Here is a 26786-nt window from a genome sequence, read left to right on the forward strand (position 1 = left end):
GAAGTGTGTCACACACAGTGTCTTCAAACAAATTATAGACGGCGCTCGTAACTCTCCTCCCCTTTTAGTTCCAGCAAAGAGTTTTCCCGCTTTTCCCTATTGCATGTCTGTAATGGAAATTGTCTCTTTTCCCGTCCCTCTCTTTAGTACTCCCTCTATGTTTTCGAGGCGCCACGTTAATTCACACTTAAAAAAATTACTGCAAACTATTTTTTTTTGTAAACTTTATTATTCCTTAACGACTAAGCGACCTAGCGACTAATGTTTTTTTTTTAATAAACAAGTACGATGTGTTTTTTGTTAATTTTTATTTATATTTTTAAGAATATCTTAAAAATGTTAACTACAATTTGTGATTATCTAAGTCTGAAAGAAAAATGAAGTTCTTATGACAGTTTATGTTAATATTAATATAAATGCATTTCAAAACAAGAGAGAACGCTATAGTCGGGTTGTTGTCCCGACTATCTAATACCCGTCACTCAGCTAAAGGGAGTGCGAACGCTGTGTCGGGTTGGTGTCCCGACTAATAATCGTAACTCAGCTAAAGGGAGTGCGAGGGAGATAGATATATAATTTTTGATTGCGTATAACTTTTTAATGAATGGTCCGATTTGAAAAATGTCTTCTACATTTCGATAGGTATAAATATACACAACAAAATTGCATTTATACTTCTCGGAAATCTTTAAAGATGAAGAAAGGGCGCAGGACCCATTTAAAAATCGTTAGTGGGCGATTGTGGGCGTTAGAGGGGGCGTGGCGCTCGGTTAAAATAAACTTGCGCTGCGTAGGAAGCCAAAGAATATGTGTGGGAAATCTCAACCTTCTAGCTTTTGTAGTTTCTGAGATCTCAGCGTTCATACAGACGGACAGACGGACAGACAGACAGACGGACAGACGGACAGACGGACAGACGGACATGGCTAGATCGACTCGGCTAGTGACCCTGATCAAGAATATATATACTTTATGGGGTCGGAAACGCTTCCTTCTGGCTGTTACATACTTTTGCACGAATCTAGTATACCCTTTTACTCTACGAGTAACGGGTATAAATATTTCTTAGAGTGCATAGAATGCATTTGGCATGAGCCAAGTGCTGCTCTCAAGCCATCTAATTGATCAAAGGAGTGGAATGGAGTGTACACGAGTTCAGAGTTCGTGCTTCGGTTTATGGTGATGAGATGAGTGTCGATATGTGGAGGTCAGCAGCTCCCATGATGATGAATTCCATGGCCTAAGTAGCTGTGGGACATGAACATCTTTCGAGTGGAATATCATTGACTTTTGATATGATAATAATAGGGTAGGGAATGAAAAATAATCGAGATCAGGGCTTATGGCGTGCAACTGTCATTGCTGTGATCTTTTTGTAGAAGGTTAGGGAATTTGACAGGAAGAGAAGACTACAATTATTATATTTTCCTGTATTAACCATAAATCATTTTTATTTATTTATCAAAAATTTAAACTTCACAACGCAAGTAAGGGCCATTTAAAGACACCAACAACCTTAAGAGATTTAAAGACCACCGTCTGTGTTACTATGGGAGATTTCACGACATTGAAGGGGATTTCCTCTCAAAGGCTCTACAAGATGAATGAAAATAAACAAAAAGCTGAAATAAAAGTGCCACATGCAGCACTTGTCACAAATCCGAGTTGAGCACAAATATTTTCAATCAATAGAAGTGGAAACGAAAATGAAATCAAACAGTGAGTGGGCACTGGAAAAGTTATGCACTCGTCCGATACATTTTGAAATAGATCCAATCGAAACAGAAAGTGGGCAATGCTAATTAGCGTTTGTCTGTTTGACCTTCCGTTTGGGGAGGGAAATTAATCGAGATTTATTGTCAGCCATTGGAAATACTCAATAAATTACGCGGTTCTCTCCAAAGGAAAACGTTTCTTGTGGGATCTTCATTGGTTTCTAATGAGTTTTACCTTGTTTTAAAGCGGCCCTGTTTGTTAATGGGTATTTAAATCAATTAGTGGGAGACACAAATTTAGGAAGGAAAAAGATTGCGTTTTGTTTTCCATGGGTAAGATTGTCAAAGAGAATCAAAACCAATTAGTTTTAATCCAAAAAAACTCTGCACAAATTTGAAAAGTAAATTAAAAACTTTAAGATTTGCTTAAAAACTATCTACAATTCCAAATTTACTCTCAGTTGGATTTCAACACCTCTTGCAATTTTTACCTTATTTCTGCTCGACTTCATTGGGTCTTCAACATTGATTTAGTTGGATTTCCGCCCGGCTGCCATCCTGATTCACTTTTCCTTTTTGCAAGTTCGAGTATCTCGAGTGCATCAACAATTCCCAACATGATTCCTGTTTGTTGTACAGTTGTGCACACACCGACTAAGTCAAGTTCGCAAAAAATCGAATAATGGATAAAAAATGCTGGGGAAGGAAAAAACTTGTTCAAGCTCTGCCATTGACAAGCGGAGAGTGCAACGTGCAATGACAACGGTAACATAAAAAGTATCAAGTGCTTCGTCGAACCGTTGAACTTTTGCCACGCCCACCGCCTCCACTCGTCTGCCTACCGAAGTGAAAAAGGCGGCCTCCATTGATGGCTAAAACGGAGAGACAGAGACGGGGGCACTTTGAGTAAGAACCAACGAAAGAGACGGACAATACGGTGCACAGAAAGAGACGGAGTGCACAGGCCAAATGCTATTAAAGTGATCTATGAGCTTGTTGAAGTTGCCAATATTGAGAGCGTAAATAAAGATTTCTGGCCAGCACAACATAAATTAAAGGCACACAGTGCGTTGCAAAAGATTTCAACAGCCGACAGGCATGCAATTGTAGCAATGGCTATTTTATATTTCTATTTAAAGTTTGAGCTTTTCTTAATGATAGGGTTTAGCTATTATAGTTTTATTAAAGAGTAATGGTTTGTTTTGAAGCTTATATTATTACCTAAAACGGTTATACAAATTTTTTTAAGTTCTATTGAAAACTTGATTATAATTTCCTGTTTTGATATTTCCTTATTTTCATATTAAACAATTAATATTTATATTTAATTAGTTTGTCCCATTTAATTGACTTATCCCTCATTACATTGAGGTTGTAAAGAAATTAGTTCGTCACTTAAAAATACATTTGCATCACACTGATCTTTGATGACATTTGGAAAATTGCTCCTATCACTGGCACTTTCATTTGACGGCACAGACAAACATTCGTAATTAGCTGAGAGCTTCGGGGCTCACATTTGCATCCACTTTTCCCCCGAAACTCGCTTCCCTCGCACTTATCACAATCGATTATAAAATTGTCACGCTTCTGACGCCGCACAAAAATAATAAATGAAAGAAAAAACACTCTGGTGACGCTTTCAGAAGCGATGCCATAAATTCACAAAATTATGACATGAAAAATAAAAGGCACACCAAACAAAAAAAACAACGAAGGAAAAAAGTCATTATCAATTACGCCACTTAATTATTTTTATTGGAGCATAAAATGCTCCATTTCTCGGTAAGCGACACGCAAACAGAGAGGGATTTTTTTTCTCTCCATCTCTTTCTCTCCGATTCTCTCTCGCCCTTACTCCCTCTCTCTTCCCCAATTTTCTACATTTGTCGCACATGTGTCAATGAAGTGCTAATTGTCGCGTGCCCACGTTTCTCTTGGAGAAAGAGTGGGATGGGGCATTTCTCTGCCTGGTATTTGAATCCTGTTCTGGTTTCTCTAGAGAAAAATTGAAAGGGGAGAGAAGTAGGGTGCCTGTAATAGCTCTGACACTTTTGCATAATTCCTCTGGTGTGAAGGGAATAATTGAATGTGATTTCGGGGCTTGGCACCCTGTTAAAAAACCTAAAATTGGAGGCGTTTTCAAGCACGCACTTTCTAAACGAATTTGGAATATTTTATACAAGCATTATTCAACAGCAGTTGACACCGATGACTCCTAAATTGAAGGAGTAAATTGCTTTTTTTTTTTTTTTTTTTTTTTTTTTGATATGCATAACAAATATTTATTGAAGAGTGTTATGTGAAACTCAATTCACTTTCACCCATGAAAAAAAAAAATAAAAATTAACAAAAAGTGAATAAAAAGATTGGTTACAAAAGTTTAGCAGTGTTGCAGTCTAGGCGTCTAAGTCTGGAATGAGTTTCCCACAAGCGTGCCGTCCAAGTATCCAATTGTCAGATGGGTGCAATCTTTTTAGTCTTCTTCTGTTCATAGGTCTGGAAAGTGTGAGGGCAAGTCTGTTTGTGTGGGAGATGAGTCTTGATCTGTAGCGAGTGGCAGAATTGGTGATAGATTTACAAACAGGATTAATTTTGAGATCTCGAAAAATAGTAGTGTTTCTTGTATAATATGGGGCGTTTATCATATGTCTTAAAATTTTGGATTGGCAGGATTCAACTCTTTTTATAGAAGTGTTACAGGCAGTGCCCCAGAAGTGTATACCCCAATGTAAACTAGGCATCAAGGTTGCTTTGAAGAGCCGGGTTTTCGCCGTGATCGATAGTCCACTGCCCGGACGAAGAAGCCATCTCATTTTCCCCGCTTTTTGCCTTACTGAAGCGCAGGTTGCCACAATGTGCTGCTTCCAGGTAAGCCGCCTGTCCAGAGTGAGCCCAAGGTACTTAACCGTGTCCGAGTGCTTTATTGGAGTCCCGTCTAAGGTTAGGCGATAAGTGTTCAGCCTGTTCAATGAAAAGGTGGCATGCTGAGACTTGGCAGGATTAACTGCGATGTTCCACCTCGACGCCCAGGCCTCAAACTCATTTAGCATGTCCTGCACCATATCTGTCGCCTCTCTTCGCAGAGCACTTGTCGCCAGAAATGCTGTGTCATCTGCATAGGTAGCTGTTAAAACATTCCTGCCTCTGGGCGACGGAAGGTCCGAGGTGAATATTGTATACAAGACAGGACCCAGCACACTTCCTTGAGGGACTCCAGCAAGAATAGGCCTTGAGGCAGATTTGGATCCTCGAACATCCACCTGGAAGGTTCTACCAATTAGAAATGAGCGAAGGAGATCAAAGTATGTCAGGGGAAGAATGGGTTTCAGCTTATAGAGCAAGCCACAGTGCCAGACTCGATCGAAGGCTTGCTTGACATCTAGGAATACTGCGCAACAATACTTTTTCGCCTCAAATGCTTTAAGGATATGGTTGACAACCCGATGCATTTGCTCAGCAGCGTTATGCAGACTCCTGAAACCAAACTGATGATTTGGAATTGCATTCTGAAACACATGAACACTAAAAAGCCTTTTTAGTAAGATTCGCTCAAAAATCTTAGAGAAGGTTGGCAATAGGCTTATAGGCCGAAAAGAATCTGCACAGCGGGGAGAGACGCCTTTCTTGGGGATCATAACAACATTCGCATGCTTCCACTGCTCCGGATAATATGAAAGAACAATCATAGCATTAAAGATACGCGTAAGGAACGAAATAGCTGCTACTGGCAAAGCTTTAACTACTTTTCCGTCAATGCTGTCATGGCCAGGGGCTTTGTTCATCTTCAGTCGCTTTATTTGGTCTTTAACTTCTTCTGCTTCAATAGGTAAAATTTGAGAAGCTAGACCAGAGGGAACATCATCAAAGGCTTCTGTAATAGCAGTCTCTTCATCTGTGGCCAAATCAAAAGGCTTAAATCTTTCTTCCAAAGAATCAGCGAATTCCTTAGCTATTTCATCATCTTTATTTGCCCAGGTACCGTCCGATCGAAGCAAGGGAAACTTCTGGAGAGGCTGCCGTTTAAGCCCGCGAGTGCATTTCCACAGTTCAAAGCCTCGATCAGCATCCGGATCGATAGCACTAAGTTTCCGGACAAAAAATTCGGACTTAGCATCATAAAGTGCTTTTCTTAATAGAGTATCAGCTCTTTTAAATATTGCTAAATCTTGTGGATGACGCGTTTGCATCCAGCGTCGCCGGAGTGATCTCTTCTGCCTAACCAGCGCCGTTACTCTGGTGTTTGAAAGGGCATTATTTGGCTGTGGAACAGCAGGGCGATTACCGATAGCAGTGGATGCGGCAGCGGCAGATTGAATCTTTAGAGTAAGGTCACTAACAGCTGTATCAATATCCAGAGGACAGTTCAGATCAGCAGATTCATCATTCTCAATAAGGATTGTAAGGTGATCCCTAAAACGTCCAATGTTAGCCCGACGAGACAGCAGCCTTGGTGTTGTAAGTCGGGGTGAAGTAGAAGCGCATAAAAGTATTTCAAGCGGAATGTGATCAGAACTAAGTTCATGAGATTCATGTACAGTCAGAAAGTTGGACGAGATACCCTTATAAATAGCAAAATCGATTGCCGTTGGATTTCGCCTTGCATCAGAAGGAAAGTGAGTTGGTCCTCCTGTAGCTAAGACTTGCAGACTTGAAGACGTAATAAAATCTAAAAGCTGAACACCTCTGGGTGAAGAGCGGATACAACCCCAAAATTGATTGTGAGCATTCCAGTCGCCAGCTATGATAAAACGGTTTGAAAATTCGCTAAAAAGTTGTCCAAAATCTTGAGCAGTCCATAAAAAGGAGGGGGGGCAGTAAATAGAAGCAATCACGATGTCTCCCAAGTCCGTGCTTAAGGTAATTGCAGCAGTTTGACATTTTACAGTAGAGTTGGTACTGTAAGGGGAGTACTGCAAGTGAGAGCGGATTAAAATAGCAGCACCTCCTCGAAGACGGTCAGAGGGATGATTAGCCGTCAATAAATCATATCCAAAAATTCTGAAATGTGAGCGGCTGTTAAAATGCGTTTCGTTAATTAGCATCACGTCAATTGAATTAGCCGTAAGATAGTGCTCTAACTCGAGATTTTTGCCAGTGACACCATTGGCGTTCCAAAATGATAAACGAATGCCTAAACTAGACATGTCTCCTGATCTTAGACGCATCAGAAGGCGAACTGCCGGTAAACTGGTTCATAAGAAGTTCCATCATTTTCAACATCATTGACATCATCTGGTCAATACGGGAGATAAGTATTTCAAAGCCAGCACTAGGCGGAGGAGGCTCAGTAACGCGTTGCATAGGCTTGGAAGTGCTAGATCCAATAGCCGGGGAAGGTAAAGCTGGGCCCCAAGCACTTTGGGCAGGAAGAGGGGCAGGTACAAATTTATTTGATGGTTGTTTTTTTATTGTTCCCGATTTGCGACGAGCAATTGCTTCTAGAAAAGCTGGACATTTGCGGTATCCTGCACTGTGGTTAAAACCGCAATTAATGCACTTAAATTGATCCTGAGACGTAGCAGGGCAAACAGGACTTCGAGACTCATGATCACCACCACATTTTGCACATTTGGGAGGTATGAAACAGTATGTTTTTGTGTGTCCAAACTCCTGGCAGTTATAACATCTAACAACTTCATCTCGGCGTTCAGGAGGGACGATAGTAATTGACTGATAAGCCAATGATTTAATGTCATAGACTTTGACATTATTTGTCGATGACTCTAGCTCAACAAAGAAAATATTGGGCCTGTGACCATTGTTCTTACCCGGGGGATTATAAACATTGCGGACAACGTGCCCAGCGGCGCCTAAATCAGCTTTAATATCTTCAGGATCCGTAGACGAATGTAGGCCTTTGACGACAATCCTGAAAGATCGATCACTTTTCAATTGCCAAGAATTAAACGGAATATTATTACTCCACAAAAGTTGTTGAACTAATTTGTATGTATCACCATCGAAAGGAGATACCCTCACTGTAGCAGGTCCAGTAATCTTAAATCTTATATTGGTTGTGGTGGCCTTGATCAGATTCATAAGTTGCTTGACATCAGTAACACCCTTTATCACAAAGGCGGGCGGACGTGGTTCAGATTTGGGTGCTTTAGACGACGGAATAGGAGTACCAGAAATACCCTTTGACTTTTGGGAAATTCCACCACTATTGCTAGAAGTTATTGTACTCTTACTAGTCACAGGGGGCTGGCAGGAGTTTAGGGGCTCCGATGGAGGAGACTGGGTGTCTATACGATCATTAGGGAGTGGGTTTTCAATGTCTTCATCCGATAAGAGGGCAAAGTTGTTTCCATGACCTGAATATTTTTCACCAGGAGAGTCCGAGTCCTCTGATCCAAATATTTCCAAGTGAACCTTGCGTTTAAGATTACGAAAGCGCTTAGTAATTGGTCCAAATGAAGCATCCTTACTGTGGTTAGGGTCAAGCTTGTTTCGCTTTCTTATGCGTTTGACGGATTCGCAACGCAACTGGTCCGCCACTTCCTGACTGACGAATTGTAGATTTGAAGTAGTGGAATGTCCAGGTGTGCTTGCACCGTGTATTCCTTCATTAAAATTATCAAATTCATGTTGAGAAGCAAAATCTTTCTCAGTATTAAGCAAAGTATCCGCCGAAGCTTCCAGAACGTCTTTCAAATTGTCTAGCGATGAATATGGGCACTTCCAAAATGTCGCTCGGGACATTTGCACACCTTTAAAGTTGAAAAAAAATTGTAAAACAATGGATTTTAATTTTAATTATGGGCTTTTCTTTTCACTCTTCCCAAGCTCTATTTTTGGTAAAAATCTTAATTTTGTACCACTTTTAGTTTTTAAGATATCGGTAAAAAACTGCCGTATTCGCTCGGGACAAAAATAGAAGTGGATTTCGGGGAAGTTCATACAACACCAGAAATTAGCAAATTCTGATGGAATATTTGAATGCGATTTTTTTTTAGAATGTTGTTCAAACATGTCGCTGTGAAATGCTTTTGGTTTTACTCAAAAATTCTTTGCCGTTTTTTTTTTATGCAGTTTCAACCACATTCGCTCGGGACATGTCGCTCGGGACATTTTTTCCGACTGTTTTGTAAAGCGGATTTCTTTACCTCTATTTCTCAATTGCTGGATGTTTTGCTTTTAACTTAATAGTTTAGCATGTGAATGAAGCATTCAGTACAGAAAAATGTCACATATTAGCATTCCTATAGGATAAATTTACAACAGAAGACAGGTCAAAAAAATAACAAAAAAATAACCAAAAACTGATTTTTGCGTATATTGGTGGGGTTTGTCATAAAAATAATCAAACTATACTCCAAATTTGTAGTTAAGCTCAGTATCCAACTAATTAGAAACTAATATCGTGGCAAAATCATGTGGAAATATGTTTTATTCAAGTTTCAAGGTTTTAGGCTTGGTGGACTTTTTTTTGGAAGTGCCCATATGAAGTATCAGCAATAGATAAATTGCGTTCAAGATCAAATTTCTGTGATCTAGCTTCCTTGGACCTGACGGAGGTCACCCTTACACCACGACCTCTAGACGACCTTGAAAACTCCTTGCTAGTACTGGCATTTGAATTATCAGTTATAAATAAATTGGGAGACGAAGAACCATCGCAACTATCCACATTCATAACATGATCACATAGAGGGACATTAATATCTTGATCAGCGGCAGACATGATGACGACCAGCAGGGCGGCCGGCCAGCCAATGCAGGCGAGGCCGGCAAACGCGATGCGTTAATGAAGTCCAAGTACGAAAGCACAATTCACACGACGTGAAGTCCAAACAGAACCAAGAGATAAAAAGAAATAAATAAAACGAATTTTTATAAAATTTTTTGAAACACGGGATCCCGAGATAAACACAACCGGTTAGCTTGACATTAAAGTCGGAACTTCAATGGAGTAAATTGCGAAATGAATAAAAGCTGGGAAAACACGATGCAGTCATTCAATTCAAAATGATTAAGACAACGTGTTGAAAAGCCCACCTAAAATAGACATAACATTTAAGAAGCAATTGACACAAATTGGTTTTGCATAAGCTTTAAGTGTCTGCTATGAAATTGTTATTTGTCTTTGAGGCATACAAAATAATTTATTTCATTTCTTTGGAAACCGTTGTGGAGCTATATAACTTTGCAGCTGTATCTCTACAAAAATAAACCAAGCTGGAAAAAATCTGCGGAGCAATTAGCCAACCTAACTTTTTTTGTTCAATTCGTAGTTGCCCAATTGTCTAGGATTTTTTTTTGCCAGTTGCTTTGCGATTGCCTTAGCAATTAAAAATCATTTAGCGGGAAAACCCGCGAGAAAATTGGAGCGACATGTGTTAGTGGCGTTTATAGCGTATTAATTGACTTTTTGTTGATTGAAAACTATTTCAATTGTGCACTGTGGTAATCTTTTCTTTGAACTAATTAAATTAAGGCAAGGCTGGGGACCACCCACGATTGAGTTTTTTGTGTTTGCAAAAAGGAGATTAAGTGCTTGTCGGCAAAATTGTTTGCGTGAAAGTTGCACCGAAGCAACATGCAACACAGAAAATATATACATTTGGCCTGATGGACATGGGAAAGCAACTGCCAACTTAATATTATACATCGCATTGACTTTAGCGGGCTGATCGGGAGGCCTTTTCACTTGTCATAAGACTAAAAATTCATAAATTGGAGCTCTAACAACTACTATACTTTCGATGGCATCGATAAAATGGCAATCAACTGTAACATTGATGGTTCATCCATTCAAATGATTTGTTAAGGAAAATAAATATATTTTTAATAAAATTTACTCATTTCGGTTGATAGTACAATAAGTGTAAGGTGTACCAAAAATGACTGATGTAGATTTTTCTTATTGAAGTGTAATTTATTATTTTGATGCCTCTCAGCTAAATGTTTGCTGCCCATCGTCTGGATTTTGTTAGATGGTTTGCTTTTGCTGGTAGTTCGACCGATGATTGATGGCTCGTTATCCATTGGGGGCCGACACTTGAATACTAAACACCGAAGTGACTCAACAAGTTGCAGGTTGCAGAAACAAGACACACGCACAAACAGAAAGAGACAGCCTTAGCAGTGGAGAAAGAGACGGGTAGCAGGGCACACCCACACACGATTTGTTGTTTGGTTTCTGCAATGTTTGCATATGAGCTGATTATGATTATAGGGGGCTTTATAGGGAATAAAACATGGAGAAAAAGTGGAAAGCCTCACTGGCAGCCAATATTTCCAAGTCTAAAGTTTTGTACAAAGTGATTACCCTCAGACTGTTAAAATTTAAGTTGTCATGGAAATAAATTGCATGAGAATTTGTTTCGTTGCGTTTTATTTAGCGAACACAAAATGGAGGGATTTTAATACTGGAATGATTATTTGTTCCGGCTGCAGCTCTTATAATCCACTGTAATATGCCTAATCTCGAGTAGAATTTTCCAAGTATTTTTACACCATTTTGAACTTCATGTAAGCAAAACACTCCCCAAGCCTTGTTGAGCAACTCTGTTTTACTGTAGTACTGGCAGTAACTATTTTTATACCCTCCTATAAAAATGAGCGGAAACTTTGGCCAGCCCCTGAATGGTTGAATGGCTGCCTCACATTAGCAAGTGGCAGAAATGCTACAGAACTCCGACTTAGACAATTGCAACTTTGTTTCGATCCGCCCACGGGCAAAAGTTTTGAACCCAACTCGAGTGCAACTGCAATAATTTTCCCCCTCTTCTTTTCGTTGCAGGTAAGTGCTGCAAAGGCATTAGAAGACAACGATGGCCATGTAAGTACCGCCACCAACATGAAACCCACCCACATGTCGGTTTTCTTGGTAAACAGTGGTGGTCAAAATAATAGCGTATGCCTAGGCAGGTTATTTAAGTCCTCCAACTTTTTAAGTTGATTTTCAAAAGTTCAAAAGCTCTTCTGTAACTGTTTTCACTTTTAAGTTATCTACTTATTAATATTCTTACTTATTCATCGTAAAATCTATTATTTTAAAATTTTTTTAAATTATCTCATACATTTTTCCATATTTTCTAAATTAAATATTTTTTTGAATTAACTGTTATTTAAAACTCGTAGGTATTGTTCAAATTGCGTTTTAATATTGTTTCGGCAATGCTATTAGCCTGCTCGTTTATATACAAATACTTAGTTTCTGCCTGTCGATCTGTCTATATGTGTCATGTAAAATATAGACACGCAAATTGAACTGAAACCACACCGAAACCACACTGCAACCACTCCTGACAATTGCCGGCACTTCCGTTGCATTGAACTTGCCATATACGCCCCCATCAGCAACATCGCGGCGATCGTGTCTATGTGAACAGAGTCGTAAATGCATCTGTTGAGCCCCGGGTGGATGACCTGCAAACGATTCCGATTCCGAACAATTACAATAGGCGTCTTGCTTAACGATCGTGACCAATTTGTTGGTCAACCATCAACAGCAACGATCAACAACAAGATCCCATTCCCCAGTCCCCATCTCCAGCTGCATCTGCAATCGTTTCGCAAATATTTACACACTGAATAGAGAACGGATCTCTATTTGTTCTCCGGTACCCACTCAATCCCCCGGCTGTCATCAAGAGTATCGCACCCACCAGAGACCTGTCCATCAATTCGATATGCGCCATGTCGATGCAAAGTCTGTGCATTGAATATTCAATTAAAAGCTGGCGTCGAGTGCCGCCGACTGCCATGCAAAATCATCGGAAAATGGGGTGAAAATCTATGCTCAAAATGAGAATGCCCTAGGTACAATTTAAAACCAGTTTTTTTTAAGAATAATACAATAATAATACAGAGACACATCTTAGACTCAGTACAAATAAGAGTAGTTATTTTAAACAAATAAATTTTGGTTACACTTTTAATAAAAGTGGATCACGCAACAACTTAAACTTACTGAACTATATTTTAAAATTAAAATTAAAAAGTTCAAACTGTTATAGAAATATAAAATAATTTTTTTATCTTCTAAATGAGCTGAGAACCCACCGTATCCAAACAAACTTTACCCAACTTCCGCTCTTTATAACCGAATCAAACTCAATGAAAAACTCACGTTCAACCCACTACCATGTAGGGTATACATATATCCCCGACCATTCCATTTCCATATTTAGCTCTTGGCGCTGGAAAATAAAAACGTGACTTGTCTGGCTCCTGTCTGCCGACAGTCTTACAGTCTGAATCATTTGCCGCGAACTTAGTTTAATTGAAACGTTGGCTCGCGAACTTGACGCTGATTTGACTGGCGAATGTCTTTAAGCCCGGGCCTCCATGGCCTTATCCTACGATTACTTACATTACTTACCCTGTGACCCACATCTATTTGCAGGAAATAGTTGGAAAATGGATGTAGGGAAAAGGGCTGGTCGCCTGCCATGTTGTGCTGAAATTTATGACTTTCATTTGTGTTTTTCTCGCACAAATCACGAAAGCGCCACAACGACACCCGCAGCAAATAAAATAAATTGAAATGTGGGTCAATGTGTGTGTTGTTGTGGCTTTGTTTTTCCTAAAGGGAGCGACCCAAATGACCCGTCAACAAACCACACTGAACCTAAATACGCATAGATAGCAGTAAATGCCATTTATTTGGCCCGCAAAAAAAAACCAAAGCCGTCGAAACAATCGGATTTTATTGGTTCTATGCATATATGCAAATATGTCCGACAATAAATGCGCTCAAAAAAAATATTTAAATATCAGCGAAAATATTCGAAACAAATATTTAAATGCCGTCCGAACATCCGAACATCAAATTCAATTTGCGATCCGCAAAAACCTCGTAACGGCTTTCAATTGTTTGGATTTGCTTCTATAAATTTTATGCATTCGCTTGCCAATTTAATTTAATGCAAACATTTGTGCAACAAAGATTAATTATTAAATGCTTATAGATGTGTGGCAGATTTTATTGCTGCCAGCATGGAATTTTAATTGCTTTATTTTATTTTCCTTTATTGTTGTAGTTTAGCTGAGGTGAGCAGTTGTTAAAGACTGAAATTATAAATTCAGCTGGCTTTAATATATGATATTGTTGAGGTTAAAGTAGGTAAATATTATTTTATTACGAATTAAATTTCTTTTGAGATATTTTGAGTAGTACTTAAAATACAAGATTTACTTCTTTTATTTTTTTAATAATTTAAAGGGTTTATATTGAAAGTAATGCTTATTGCTCCAGGTCTCACGAAGCTCTATATCCTGCGACTATAGCATCAATGAAATCGGATGTATTATCATCACTTCACTAATTAGATTTGTGTACACGCCATTCTACCTGCTCTTGGTTCCTCCCCCTACATTGAAATTCCCCGCCCAATCCGCAACCACAGTTCATTAGCCCCCATTAGAGTGGGAAAGGCGGCGACTACAAGGAAAAACGTGAGAGGGGAAAAGCGGAGAGGAGGTGAGAAGTAGGGGAATTCGAGTTGCATTCACCGAGGAGCAGATAATTGTAAAACTGCGGGGCAAACATCTCTGAATAGCAGGAAGAAAGGGTAACAGCATCAGAAATGTGGAAAACTCAAAGAACATTTCATGGGGTAAACCTCAGACAGAGTTCAAAGTGCTGGCGGTGGGAAAAAGATAGGGAAAACAGACGTGGCACTTGTTCTCGGGGTTTAATGAACGATAAAATGGGGATATATCTCCCTCTCGAAAAAATATCCCACTGATAAGAAGCTGCGCAAGAAGCTGCGGTCTTCAAAAACTATTGACAATAATTAGGGAAAAAACAGATAATAAGAGGGATGCCAGTTTGTCAACTAATATCCCCTTATCAGCCTTCAGTTGAAAGTTTTCCGTTATTAATGAAATTACTTAACCGAAAATTATCAAAAACTCCAAAAAAGATTCCGAGAAAGTCAAGAGGGAGAACCATATATTTAAAGTTCAAAAGATGCGCTTAAAGCCAAGCCAATGAACCCTAAATACAAAATCAAAGTCAATTGATTTTGACTTTAGCCCACCCTTCCCATTCGAAATTCCCAAAGTGCCAGCAAAATTCTTGGGAAACTTTCAAAATGTTAATGCTCCCTCAGTCGTGAATTTTAAGCCCTTCAACATCGGCAGCATCATCATTTATTCAACCCAAAGACCTGTCATGGCCCGATAAAATGATGAAAAAGTAAGAAATTAAATAAGACACGAACGAAATCAATAAATTGCAACGTCTCAAAGGCGAAATGATAACTTCGATAAACTGGCATTAAATATGCATGCCAAACACTTACGAGTGTGTATCTGTCGAGAGTGTCGAAGTGTGAGTGATTTTTATATTATTAATTCCGGGGAAGGAACCGCTTTAAGTCCAAAAAGAGGAAAAATAAATGAAATACATGAGAACATCAGAAATCACAAAATAATACGTAAGTTTCTGAAAATTTGAGAGAACAAAAGTGAGATAATAATGGCGAGGGAAGAAATTCTCACATGCGGTGACATAATTTCCGAGGAATTACACAAAATGAAATATGATTTAATGAACAAACACAGAAGGAGCTTTTCGCATGAACTTTCAGTACTTGACAATCATATTTACTTCTGTAATTAAATATATTTTGGAGAAAGCATTTAGCTTAAGAGTATAATAATGGTAAAATTTGATTTAACATAATTGTTAAAAATATTGCAAGAATTAAACGCATTTATCACGATTTCATATTTTACTATCCCTTGGATTTTTTGTTTGTATTATGTTTTATTTTAACAACTATCTTATGTTATTTAAGCCATTTGCATTCCTTGATAGCTCCAGATCGATCTGATAACTCACAAAGGGTTTCTACTTAATTTCATTCAGAGTATTCCATTCATGCAGATTTCTCTACTGTAACTACAAACAACTCATTGAAATTATTTCTTGAGTACGATTCCTTTGCGTTTCATCCTCCTCAGCTCCTCTCTTCCTCTTTTTTTCTGTTCCCTCGGAAACTTATTCAACATTTTTTTTTTTATTTTTCCTGAGCGACTTGACCATCAACCAAAAGAATTTATTTATTTTCAATCAATGCAGCAGATTCTGCAGTTGTGCAGTCGTGTTCTTATAATTTCCCCGCTCCTTTTCAATCCGTATCGATGCTGAGCAACTTTGTCGCCTCGTTTTGCCACTTTTTAAAAGGGGATCGAAAGGGGGAGCCAGGGGCGCCGGTTAGGGGGTTGACAAGGGGGCGGGAAGGTTGTTTGGCGAGGAGCGCGTGCCGCTTGGAATATTTATGAGCTGCGTCCATCGCCTGAACAGCGTCTTTGGCCATCAACTGACGGAAATCAATGTTGACCCACTTGGGGTTCAGGAAAAAAAAGACGGACTTCGAAATGGGATCGGGAAACTGAAGACACCAGGCCAACATCGCAACATCCCCCCCTCGACGAGTGAAAGTCAAGTGAAGAAATTAATTTCCCAGCAAGTCATTAATATTAAGTTTTGCTGGCAACCCAAAAAAGGTCATAATGAGACTGGGACTCGAACTCGAAGTCGCAATTTAAATTGGACACAACTGTCGCACCTTCATTGTTTTTTTTTTATTTTTGCTGGCATTTAATTGCTGCCACATTCATTATAAATGGGGAATTTTAAACGAGCTTCTCCGCCACCTTCCCACCCAACTACTTATTGCTTTATCAAATGGCTCTTTTATTTCCGTTTCCGCTTGAATTTATGCTTTTTTGTGCAGCTGGTCTTGTTTATGATTTCTTCCATGTTTTTTGGTTTGGATAAACGTAGAAAACCCGGTTTGGCTTTGTCCAATCGATAGGCAAAACCTAAGTCTCAGTTATTGAATAAAATTGCTAAAATCAAGGAATGAAAAAATTGAGGATACAGCGGATAAAAATGTTAAAAAAAAAATTAAACAGGTTTTTCTATAAGCAATAATTGTAGCATTGTTTTTTATAATATTTTAAACTTGTGATTAACACAAAAATAATATTAAAATCAACATAAAATTAAATGTGCTATTTTTTATACAATTTTTTAACTTGGAATAAAGCTTTCAATCTTATATATACAGATATATACATTTTTAAAGCTTTTAAGTCTGAGCAATGATATAAAACTATATTTTCCTTTATACTTCCACAAAAGTTCTGCGTTCTACCACCACCACTTCCCTTTACACAGATGTATTCTACGAAAAACATAAGCAGCGAGCATAAACTATTTTATCGCCTTTGGCACTTGGCTTTGGTTGCTTTTGTAGCCCATGGTTTTTTTTTATTTTTTTCTCGCCTCTCCAACTTTTTTTTACACTCCTCTTGCAACTTGAATTTCCGCTGCAATCGATAGCCTCGGAATTTATGGCCAGTGTTGCCTTACTAAATGAATTTATGGCGAGCGTTTAGCGCCAGAGTTCGGGTTACGAGTTCTCGAATTGCGTTGCACAAATAATATGCGTAACTCTGCCACGCCCACCTACCGCCCACCTACCGCCCATCGGGAGCCTCCCCGCAGAAAGTTGGCAACACTGAAAATTCGTTTTTGGTTTTTGGCCGAACTCCTTTCCCTCGCAGTTTGCGGTTTTTCCGGGTTCTGCTGACCGGGCCGAAACTTTTTGCGGTTCCTTTTTTTCGCCCAGAAGCAGGCTTTAAACTTTGGCCCCGGTTTCACCCCATTTTTTTGGGTTTAGCCCATCCTTGCATCCTTGGCGTTGCAGTTTCAAATTTGTTTAGCAAGCCGTTCATAAATTTGACACTTTTTGGCTGCATGTGAGCGTCCCTCGGCTCCGCTCATGTGTCCTGGAAAAGCTCCAAGCCCTTTGGACATGTCCAGGTTGAAATTTTTTGCGGAGAAAGAAGGGGGCAGCAGATTGCAGGCAGTTGTTGGCAAGTATTTCTGTGGTTTTATCTCCATGCAAAGTAAACTTTTGGCGCTCGCTGTGGTTTTTTGCAACTTTGAATTGCAAAATAGTTGGGTTAACTGGGAAGGACATTTCGAGGGGGTTAAGGCGCTTTGTGGTTGGCTTGAGCATTAATGTTGTCCCGGATTGTTGAAGTTTTCTTGCCAACAGAAATGCCAGCTAATTAATGAGAGTTTTAAGTGTTGTCTGCTCAAGTAGGCTGCAGTTTTTTCTGCAAAGTTTTCCTTTGAATTAAATTAAAATAAAACTTTGTAAAAAAAATATTTTTTAAAATTGTAATTTAATTAACATTTTTATTTTATTTTTATTTAAAAAGGTTAAATTACATTTTAAAAACTCTACTTTTGTTTTAAGTTATTAATTTATCTCCTGATTTCCATATAAATGCTAATGAAACGACATGTGCGTATCTGACACATCTTTAGTTCGTTTCAGACAGATCCATGGACTGACAGCTGTCAGAAGCCTGTAATTCAGGCTTTTTCTGTGCTGATTCTCTTTAGATATCCCCTTTCAATTTCCCCTTTAACCCGCCCCATGTTTCCAATTTCCCTACGCCAAAACAAACACTCCTGTCAGTCAAACGGACAGATAGACATTCAGAGCAAGTGAAAGTCCGCAAATGGACGGACCTCTCAATACCCCCTTGAATGCCTAAGACCCTCCGCTTACCCTTGACAAACCCCCCTTACTACCCACAATGGCGCATTAAATTGTGGGCGTGGTGCGGGACTGGGGGGTCGTGTGTCCATTGTTGGATGAGGTGAGGTCAGCATGTGGATTCCCTGTCCGTGGGTCAGTTACAACCCAATGGCAGCAAGGTGCGGCGTACTTAATTTGAACAAGGGGAAAATGAGGGCGGGGGCGTTGATAATAAAGGTGGGGAGGGGGAAGGGCTAGGGTCGCCAGGCAGGTGCATTGTAATGCAGGTTTCGATGTTCAACAAAAGGGCCACCTTGTTGTTGCTTCCTGGTACTGCAGCTGACAAGCAAACTGACGGGAGGACAGGTCGTGCAGGCCACCCCCACCCACTGACCTTCCGCCCCGCTCATGTGTGTGGGCGTGGTCAGCATTAACATGCTTAATGACAGGGATGCAGCGAAAAAGCTTCTGAAAAGAGTACAACGAGAGTACACCAATAATAAATACTTCACCATTTTTATAATTAATTTAAAACACAATATTTTAGACTATTTGATTTCTTATAAACGATAGATAGGATTTTAAAAAAGGCATTGAATTAATGGTTCATGTAAATAGCAATTGCAATGCTCAAAAAGCTATCGAAACATTTATGTTATATTCTGACAAATAATAATTAATTTTGCATTAGAAAATCAGGAACTTTTTATTTGATCTCAGAAATATACAGAGCCATAGACTTGGCAATCCGCTAGGAAAGTCCAATAACAACGAGTGATATTCCGACCAAAGGGTTTAAACATGAAACATCATGTTGAAGATGAGATCGTTAAGATAATTTAAAGTCACTTAAATGTAATTTCCACCATTGCAACAACGGAACAACTCTCTGCAAGCGTTAAGAGCACAGCGGAAATGGCCAAAAGTATAAGCGAATATACATATGTAAAATATATTTCCCCCTCATGGGTAATATGGCCAACAAACGATTCAAGGCCCCCCAAAGATCAGAGGTGGGACTGTTAAGGGTTGCCACCGTTCAGTCGGTTTATCATTTATAATTCATTCGCCGTTGGCCTTAAAGGACTTTAAGCTGCCTTTTTCGCAGCACACTCGGCTTGTTGGATTTTACGAGAGTGGCTGTTGCTGTTGAATGAAAAATAAGGCACCTGGGAAATTTGCGTAAATGCTGAGTCAGGTACAACATAAATAAGGTTAAAATCATGTATAAAGAAAATTACACGTGGCTGTTGAAGTTGTGGGAAACGGTTTAATTAAAATATAAATGCTCAAACATGGTGAAAATGGTTATTAAAAAGAAAGTTTGCAATCCTGTATCTAAGAATTTTTATTGAAATGTGTGCTTAAAGCCATCGCAGTTTGGCCATTTAATTTATGCCACACAAGTTTTCATTTTCGGGGGCAATATTTATGGTCGAAAGCCATAATAGCTGCCAAATGCATATTAACCGCACCAAACTCGGCCACCAACTGAGCCACACATTTGCACCGCAGACACCACATCGCGATAGAGACGGCAATAGCCGGTTAGAAAGAGACAAGAACACAGAGAACACAGAGATTGCAACCGAAGCCGGGAAAAATATGTGCATTCATAATAAAAATTTATGAGCCCAGCCTCAAAAGAAAACTTTCCAGAAGTTGTATGCGAAAAGAGGAGCAATAAGAAAAGCGGCAGACAGAGAAAGAAAACAGGAAATAGAAAGAGACAGACAGACAGGCAGAAGTTGTTGCAAATAGCTTCGTAAAAACATAAACTTCATTGCCATTATAAAGTTCAACAAATACGATTTATATGCAACAAAACGCATCAAGGTAACAATCCACAGAAAGAGACTGCTAGCTGGCAAGAGAAAGAGAGGGCAAGCTCTATGCGATGAGTAAACAACAATTACCCGATTGAACCAAAACATTTTTGCGAGTGCTTATCGTATGCGCATTTTCCAGCACCAAAAACTTTTCAATGAAAAACTTTTCTTTCCGCTTTTGAGTTTGAATCGGTTTTTATTTGGTTCTTCTATGCAAATAAATTTGAATATAATTCAGCTCGTCACACGTGGCGTATGCGCAATTTGACACGAACACCCCAAAAGTATGCAGCGCGAAATGGGGAAGAAAATTCATTTCAAACATTTTTCAAATCACTTCAAACTGGAATTTTCATTTTTCTTGCACTTTTCTCCCCTGTGTTCGCCTAGTCAATTTTGCATGCGGCTAATAAATAAAAGCATTCAACTTTGATATGGTATCAAGGATACTTGTTCTGCTCCAATTTACGATACTACACTGGGAGAAACTAAAGACTAAAAAACTAAAAATTATGATTAGACTATAATTATTAATTATTATACTTATAATTATGTCCATTTAAAATACACATAGTAATTTTCTGAAAATGTTTCTTTAAATTCCTATACTGATTACTTAGCATAAACATTTGGGATATTTTGAAGAAGAGTAAGAAAATTTCCAAAAATTATGCAATTGGAGTTATAAAAGACGAATTATTTCTTCTTTAGCTTTTGATTGATTTAGTTTTAATACTTTTCTGGTTTAGCTGTTCAATGGTTACACGATCCTTAGAACTTTCTCCGTGCACCCATTTCGCCTCCGCTCCTTCCATCAAAATGCCACTCGACTGTGGAATGGAATATGACAAACAGCAGCAGACGGAGCAAGCCAGACAGGAATGGCCTGGGAATCGGGGGGATACCCCACAGAGGCTGCAATATTTCAGCACTCAACTCGACAGCCAGCTGTCTACAGGAGGAGAAACACGAGGGAAGGGGAAAACAGAAGAGCAGAAGCTCTCCTCGAGGGGCGTTTGAGTTTTTAATAAGCAGCCAGCGCGGCGTCAAATGCCAGAAGTTTGATGAAAGTGAAGGCAGCTTGGCGGGTATCCCCTTTCTCCATATCTCCTTTCTGGCTGCCATTGCAGTTTTCAAAATTGAATAAAGTTGACAAACGAGGAGAGACCCGAAAGGTGATAAATTCTCAGCCAACGTCACAGACTGAAGTGTCGTCAACAGTTGGGCGGAAAAACGGGAAAGTCTAGGGAAGCTGGGAAAAACACAAATTTAATTGCAATGCGCCAAGCTATGAAAGTATACGGGTCAAGCTAAATCATTTTTGCAAGTGCCATTTGCAAAATGAGATAAAAATTCGGACGCCTTTTGCTATTTCATTTCGGATTGGGTTGCTGCTTCTAAGAGATTTTTTAGGGGATTAATTTTCCTAATTTTCTTACTAGCTACCGAATTTTAGAAACTTTACATTACTGATTAAAATAAACGAGACCCACCAATAAATATATCAAAAAAGTTACCAAAATGTAGTCTTTTTAAAAAGCAGATAATATAGCTTTGTTAAAAAAACTGGCATTTAAGAAAATTTCAGTACGTAATATCTGCAATTTCTTTGAGCGGAAAGCCTCCATTTTCTTTACGTAGGAATGTACCAAAAGCATTTCAATCAAGTTGCATTAACGTTTATTGCTGTCCATTGAGCAGATGTGAATCTGAACCTACCTGGCCGTAAATCAAAGGCCAAGTGGCCATAGTTTAAGGCATTAGCGCCACATTCTTGACAGGCTTTCCACCGCCTCTCCTGAAGTCCATCTTGCCCTCCTTAAGCTATCGGAAAACAACTACAATGGGGGACCCATTCATAAGCCTCAAGGTTAAACCGCTAAAAATCATTGACCAACATCAAAGAGCCATTGTTTTCGACCAAAAGCAAATGGACCAGAAATGCTAAGCCCCCAAATGAAAATGAGAATGGGCCTGGGACAATACAATACGACGCACAAATGCCAGAGTCGAAGATTTATGCCAATTGCTCTTGAGCACCTTGTACCAAACACACATACATATATATGCATGTGTAGTATAGATATCCTCAATGTGTGACTAATGAACAGGCCCTCGGACTCCGGACTCCAGAACGTTGGCCTTTTATTTAGCCATTTGGCCCACCCACATTTACACAATTTACGATTTTTCGCTCTTACCAACACTGCCTATATATCGTTGGATATTTATATATGTTTCTTTGTATGTGCAAGAGCTATGGCCGCAGCCAGCTCATTAATTTCGCTTAACTTCACAAATTGCCAATTGTGCGCATTGGTCAACATTTTTACTTCATTCCGTCTCGCTTCCAATTCGTGGTTGACTGGGCCCGGCTTTTTGGTTCTGGTTCTGGCTCTGACTTTGGACCAGGTTGATTTCCTTTTTCCCCGAGCATCACTATATGTCCATGTCTGACAATTTCTTCTCTATTGTTCTCGCAGTCGTATTTATTGCCTTGAATGCCAATTTGTTTCATGTGCCCATTGTTCTGCACTTTTGGGTCAAGGTAGTGCGATTTGGTAATGGAGTTGGAAAATATTAATTTTGAAAGTAAAGAAATGTAGGTATACAAACTATTTAGTATATAATAGTCTTTTTTTTTGGCTGGTTCGAAAGAAAAGCGGTAAATTTATTGTATTTAAATTAATTTTATTAATTAATAATAAAAATTCAAAAGCGAATGAGCCTTAAAAATACTATTTCTATACAAGTCAGGAATTTAAAATTAATAAAAGTTAAATTTGAAAAGTATATAAATATTTTTAAATCCAAGAACTCATAAAACCTATAGGTTTACCATATAGGGTATTTTACCGTCATCCTGCCATTTATTCCATGTTTTTGTTTCATTCATTCCTGTTGCTGTTAATATTGCTGTAGCTTTCTGTGCCGTCTGCGTGCACATGAATTCTTAGTTTATGAACTTCAGCTGGCCCCACATTTTGTTTACGGTACCAACTTCTCGTTAACGTTACACTGGCATGTTACCTCAATCTGTGTTTGCCTCCCCTTCCACTATTTTCTGCCTTCCATGGACAATAAAAATGGTGACAAATTGTCATCACACGGCACAAATGGGGGCTTTATTAATGTGAGCGACTTTTATGGCTGTGGCACCGGTGGCGTATGCGTAATGCCTGAGTGATGATATGGGGGTTAGACAAAAAGGGGGAATGGGCAGAAAAATGAAAACAAAACAAAACCATCAATTAGCATAACTAAATCCAGGCCCAACCTTGTTTTTCCTTTCCAGGATGTGGAGAACATTTACGCACGCAACTATATAGCCGGAAAGGTAACCCCGAAGAAGGAGGAGCAGTTGGGAAGCCCCGAGGCGGCGATCAGAGCGAGACGTCTGCACGCTCAAAAGCAGAAAAGTGAGAGAGGTAAGATAGTCCTTACAGTTGAGATAAAAACATCAAAAGATAACTGAATTCATTCCCTTCTTAGCCCTTGCCCACGCCCACATGAACCAGGTGCTGAAGGAGGCCACCTGCCGAATTCCCCAAAAACGCTGTCAGCTGGTCCAGCAGGATCCCTCGAAGATCTACACGCCCCACTGCACCATTCTGCATCGCTGCAGCGAGGACAGTGGTTGTTGTCCGAGCAGAAGCCAAATATGTGCCGCCAAGAGCACCCACAACGTTGAGCTGCATTTCTTCGTGAGTACAAAAAAATTTAGAAAAATATTTTCAACAGGTTTATATGGCTGGGGTTCTATCTAAAATAGAACTGTTCACTTTTAGCTCAATTAATCTAAAACTTAAAAAAATTACGTGACTTTAATTACTTAAGCTTACTCAATCAAATATCAGAGACAAATTCTTTTTGCATTTTACTTTTTGAATATTTTAACAAAGTCAAAGAAATTAGAAAATGTTAACTTATCGATATAGTCCAAAAGGTTTAAAAACAGCTGATCCCTGTATTAAAATATTATTAAAAAATTTGGGTATTTAACGAATATTAAAAAAAATCATATTGCAACAATTTGTTTAACCTTTAAGCCACGGAGAACAATTTATTAAATGAGAAATTTTTGTTTATAATTATTCTGCAAATTAAAATCTTTTCCTGCATCTCTTTCCATTTAATACTTTCAAGTACGAAGCACTTTTTATATAAGCATTCATTGACTCCCTTTATTGGGCCACGCCCTTCTCCCCCAGTAAATAAATTTCATTCAAATGTTGCGCTTGGGTGCAGCAAAAGCAGCAACAATAATAAATGAAAAGCGATTTTCATTCTGACATGAACGCATTCATTGTGTTTTGGGCTTAAGTTTTTTTTTGAAAGCTAGCGTGTGTGCTTTGCTCGCGTTTTGTGACTTTTAAGTACCGATTCTCTGTCTCTCTTCTTCTGAGTCTCGCCGTCTCTCTCTTGGGATCCTACCTTCCACGGTAATTGACGTTGTTGTTTTTATTTTTGTTTGTTGCTGTGGGCGTAGGTCATGCTTGAGGGCGCCATATTGCAACATAATTATATCGTTTCACCTTTATTTTCATTTAATTTTTTTTTCGTAGTACTTCTTTTTCCACCGTGAGCTTTCGGCTGAAATGACTTTTTAATGACGCAATGATAATTCAATTTGTTTGGTGATTTATGCCTCATGATATGATTATTGTTGTTCGTTGTTGCTGCCGTTGCCGTCATTGTTCTGGCTGTCTTTTTGTTACGTAACGAGCTTTCAATACATGTTGAAATCGAGAATGTAATTAAGCATTTGTGCTTTGCTCTCGGGGCGGAAAACGCATTTTGCTTCATTTTAATATGCTACAGATTGGATTGTTGGCGATGTGATAGATGGATGCCAATTAAAGAAAAAAAGTTGTGGATTCGTTTAATATAATTGGGCTTGGTGAACATGAGTATAAAAGTTAAAGCTTGTAGGATTATTTAAAAATTAATCGTGACCCAGGTAACCAAATTATAATTCAATTTTAGTAATTTATTAGGTTTGTTTAATAAAAGAGCAAAGCAAACTTTTTTTCATAGATACTATAAATAACTGCTCAGACTTTAGAAATTCTAAAGAAAATTCCAATGCTTTCAGAGGGCTTCGAACTCCCCTGGCAGTTAACTTAATCTTTTTTCTTTGTAATTTGTTTTTGCCGATCCTGTTAGTTTCGCCAGTATATGCTTAGTTTCCCATTATAAGTGACTTTGTAGGGGCTGATTTTCCTCCTCCTTTTCTTTTCTTACGGAACTTTCATAAATTTCACTCTTACTGCTGCGTTTTTGCATCTGCAACTTTTTTATTAGGGGCCTTCGAGGCCGTAACTCCGAGCTCCGAGGATGGCTTTTAATTTTCAAATATTTATGCTGCGCTTGCCGCAAAAAGTTTCCACTTGCTAGATTTATGTTCACACACTCTTAGACAGAAGAGGGCCCAAAGTCTTGGGGCAGACAGAACCGCAAAATGCTTAAGAACAGGGCAAACACGCCCACACATGAACGCACTTCGTATAGGAAAAGGGCGGCGCAGGAGTCAAGTTAACTCGCCCCACTTAATTATCCAATAAAACTTGGGAGCAAAACCACACAAATTATTGTAGGGCAATTTAACATTTTCGGCACTCGAGCAAAAACCCCTGAGATTCTCTTGATAGATAAGCCAAAAGAAGGAGGCATTTTGAATTAATGGGAAAGTTACGAGGGACAAGATTAGCCCGAAAATATGTTGTGAGAGACCTTGCCAATAGAGCATCATGATTAGACATCGGATTTTAGGTGAAATCGTTTTTTTTAGATACGATTTAAAGCCACATTTGATTGGTTACAATTTTTTTTACAAAAACCTCAATTAATTTTGGCCTAAATCTAATTATATCTTAATAAATAAAATTTGTAACCAATCAAATGTGGCTTTAAATCGTATTTAAAAAAAACAATTTCACCTAAAATCCGATGTCTAATCATGATATATGAGTTTTCATATATTCAGCAGATAAACTAGTTTATGGGTGAATTAAATATGTGATTATAAAGTTAACTGGCTTTCCTATGAAGGATTTCAGATACCTCCCCCGATTAGGGTAATTTTTGAATTTATATTTATGTACGTAAGATTTCTCTCGTTAGAGTTGGACATATTACTATTACAGAACACATGAAATCACCACCTTGTAACCGTCTTAAGGACATTCATTTGCCTAAATTGTGGACGTAGTAAGCCGGCTTTAAAGCCAGTTTTAATATGCAAATAGTTTCTGGGAAATCCCCAAAATAAACTTGTTCCTTTTTGGCATGAGCAAACTTCATGACAAGCTCAGTGGAATCGGCTGGCAGCAAAGTGTATGGCCCCAAGGCACTCCTATGTCCATCGTTGTTGGCTTTTTCCTCCATTTTCGCACACTTTTCCCCCCTCTTTACTTGGACCATCATTCAAAAATGGAACAAAAAATATTTCTAGCCAGGGAAAGAGCAGGAAACTGAAGCTGAAGCTATGTGTCCAAAGCTGTTGGTAGTTCTAAAGCTTAAAAACACACACATGCAAAAAAAATACCAGCCACTAAAGGCGAAAAAGAAGCTAAACAGGATGAAGAAGCAGGGCAGTCTGCAGAAAAGGAAGCATGAGGAGAATCCGCCAGGAGGGAGCAACTCAGCGGTTTGTCATTGAGAGGTGTCAAGTGGCAGGCAAACACACATAGCTGGGGAGCTGAAAAGGAGGTGCTGCA

The 26786-nt window shown here is 38.9% G+C and overlaps 1 protein-coding gene across 4 annotated transcripts in view; it reads left to right on the plus strand.

The window, feature by feature from the left end:
- Positions 1 to 26786, plus strand: part of Pvf3 (PDGF- and VEGF-related factor 3) — a 73674-nt gene that overhangs the window by 40829 nt on the left and 6059 nt on the right. For 3 of the 4 annotated variants that reach the window (XM_017149143.3, XM_017149145.3, XM_017149147.3), the window contains 2 exons: positions 23363 to 23495; positions 23560 to 23771. In XM_017149143.3, the coding sequence (XP_017004632.2) occupies positions 23363 to 23495; positions 23560 to 23771 (345 nt within the window). Of the gene's footprint in view, positions 1 to 11463; positions 11503 to 23362; positions 23496 to 23559; positions 23772 to 26786 lie in introns of all 4 variants that reach the window. The other variant, XM_070218167.1, reaches the window with a different exon arrangement.

This window comes from Drosophila takahashii, chromosome 2L (genome assembly GCF_030179915.1).
Source record: "Drosophila takahashii strain IR98-3 E-12201 chromosome 2L, DtakHiC1v2, whole genome shotgun sequence".
Classification (NCBI taxonomy): domain Eukaryota; kingdom Metazoa; phylum Arthropoda; class Insecta; order Diptera; family Drosophilidae; genus Drosophila; species Drosophila takahashii.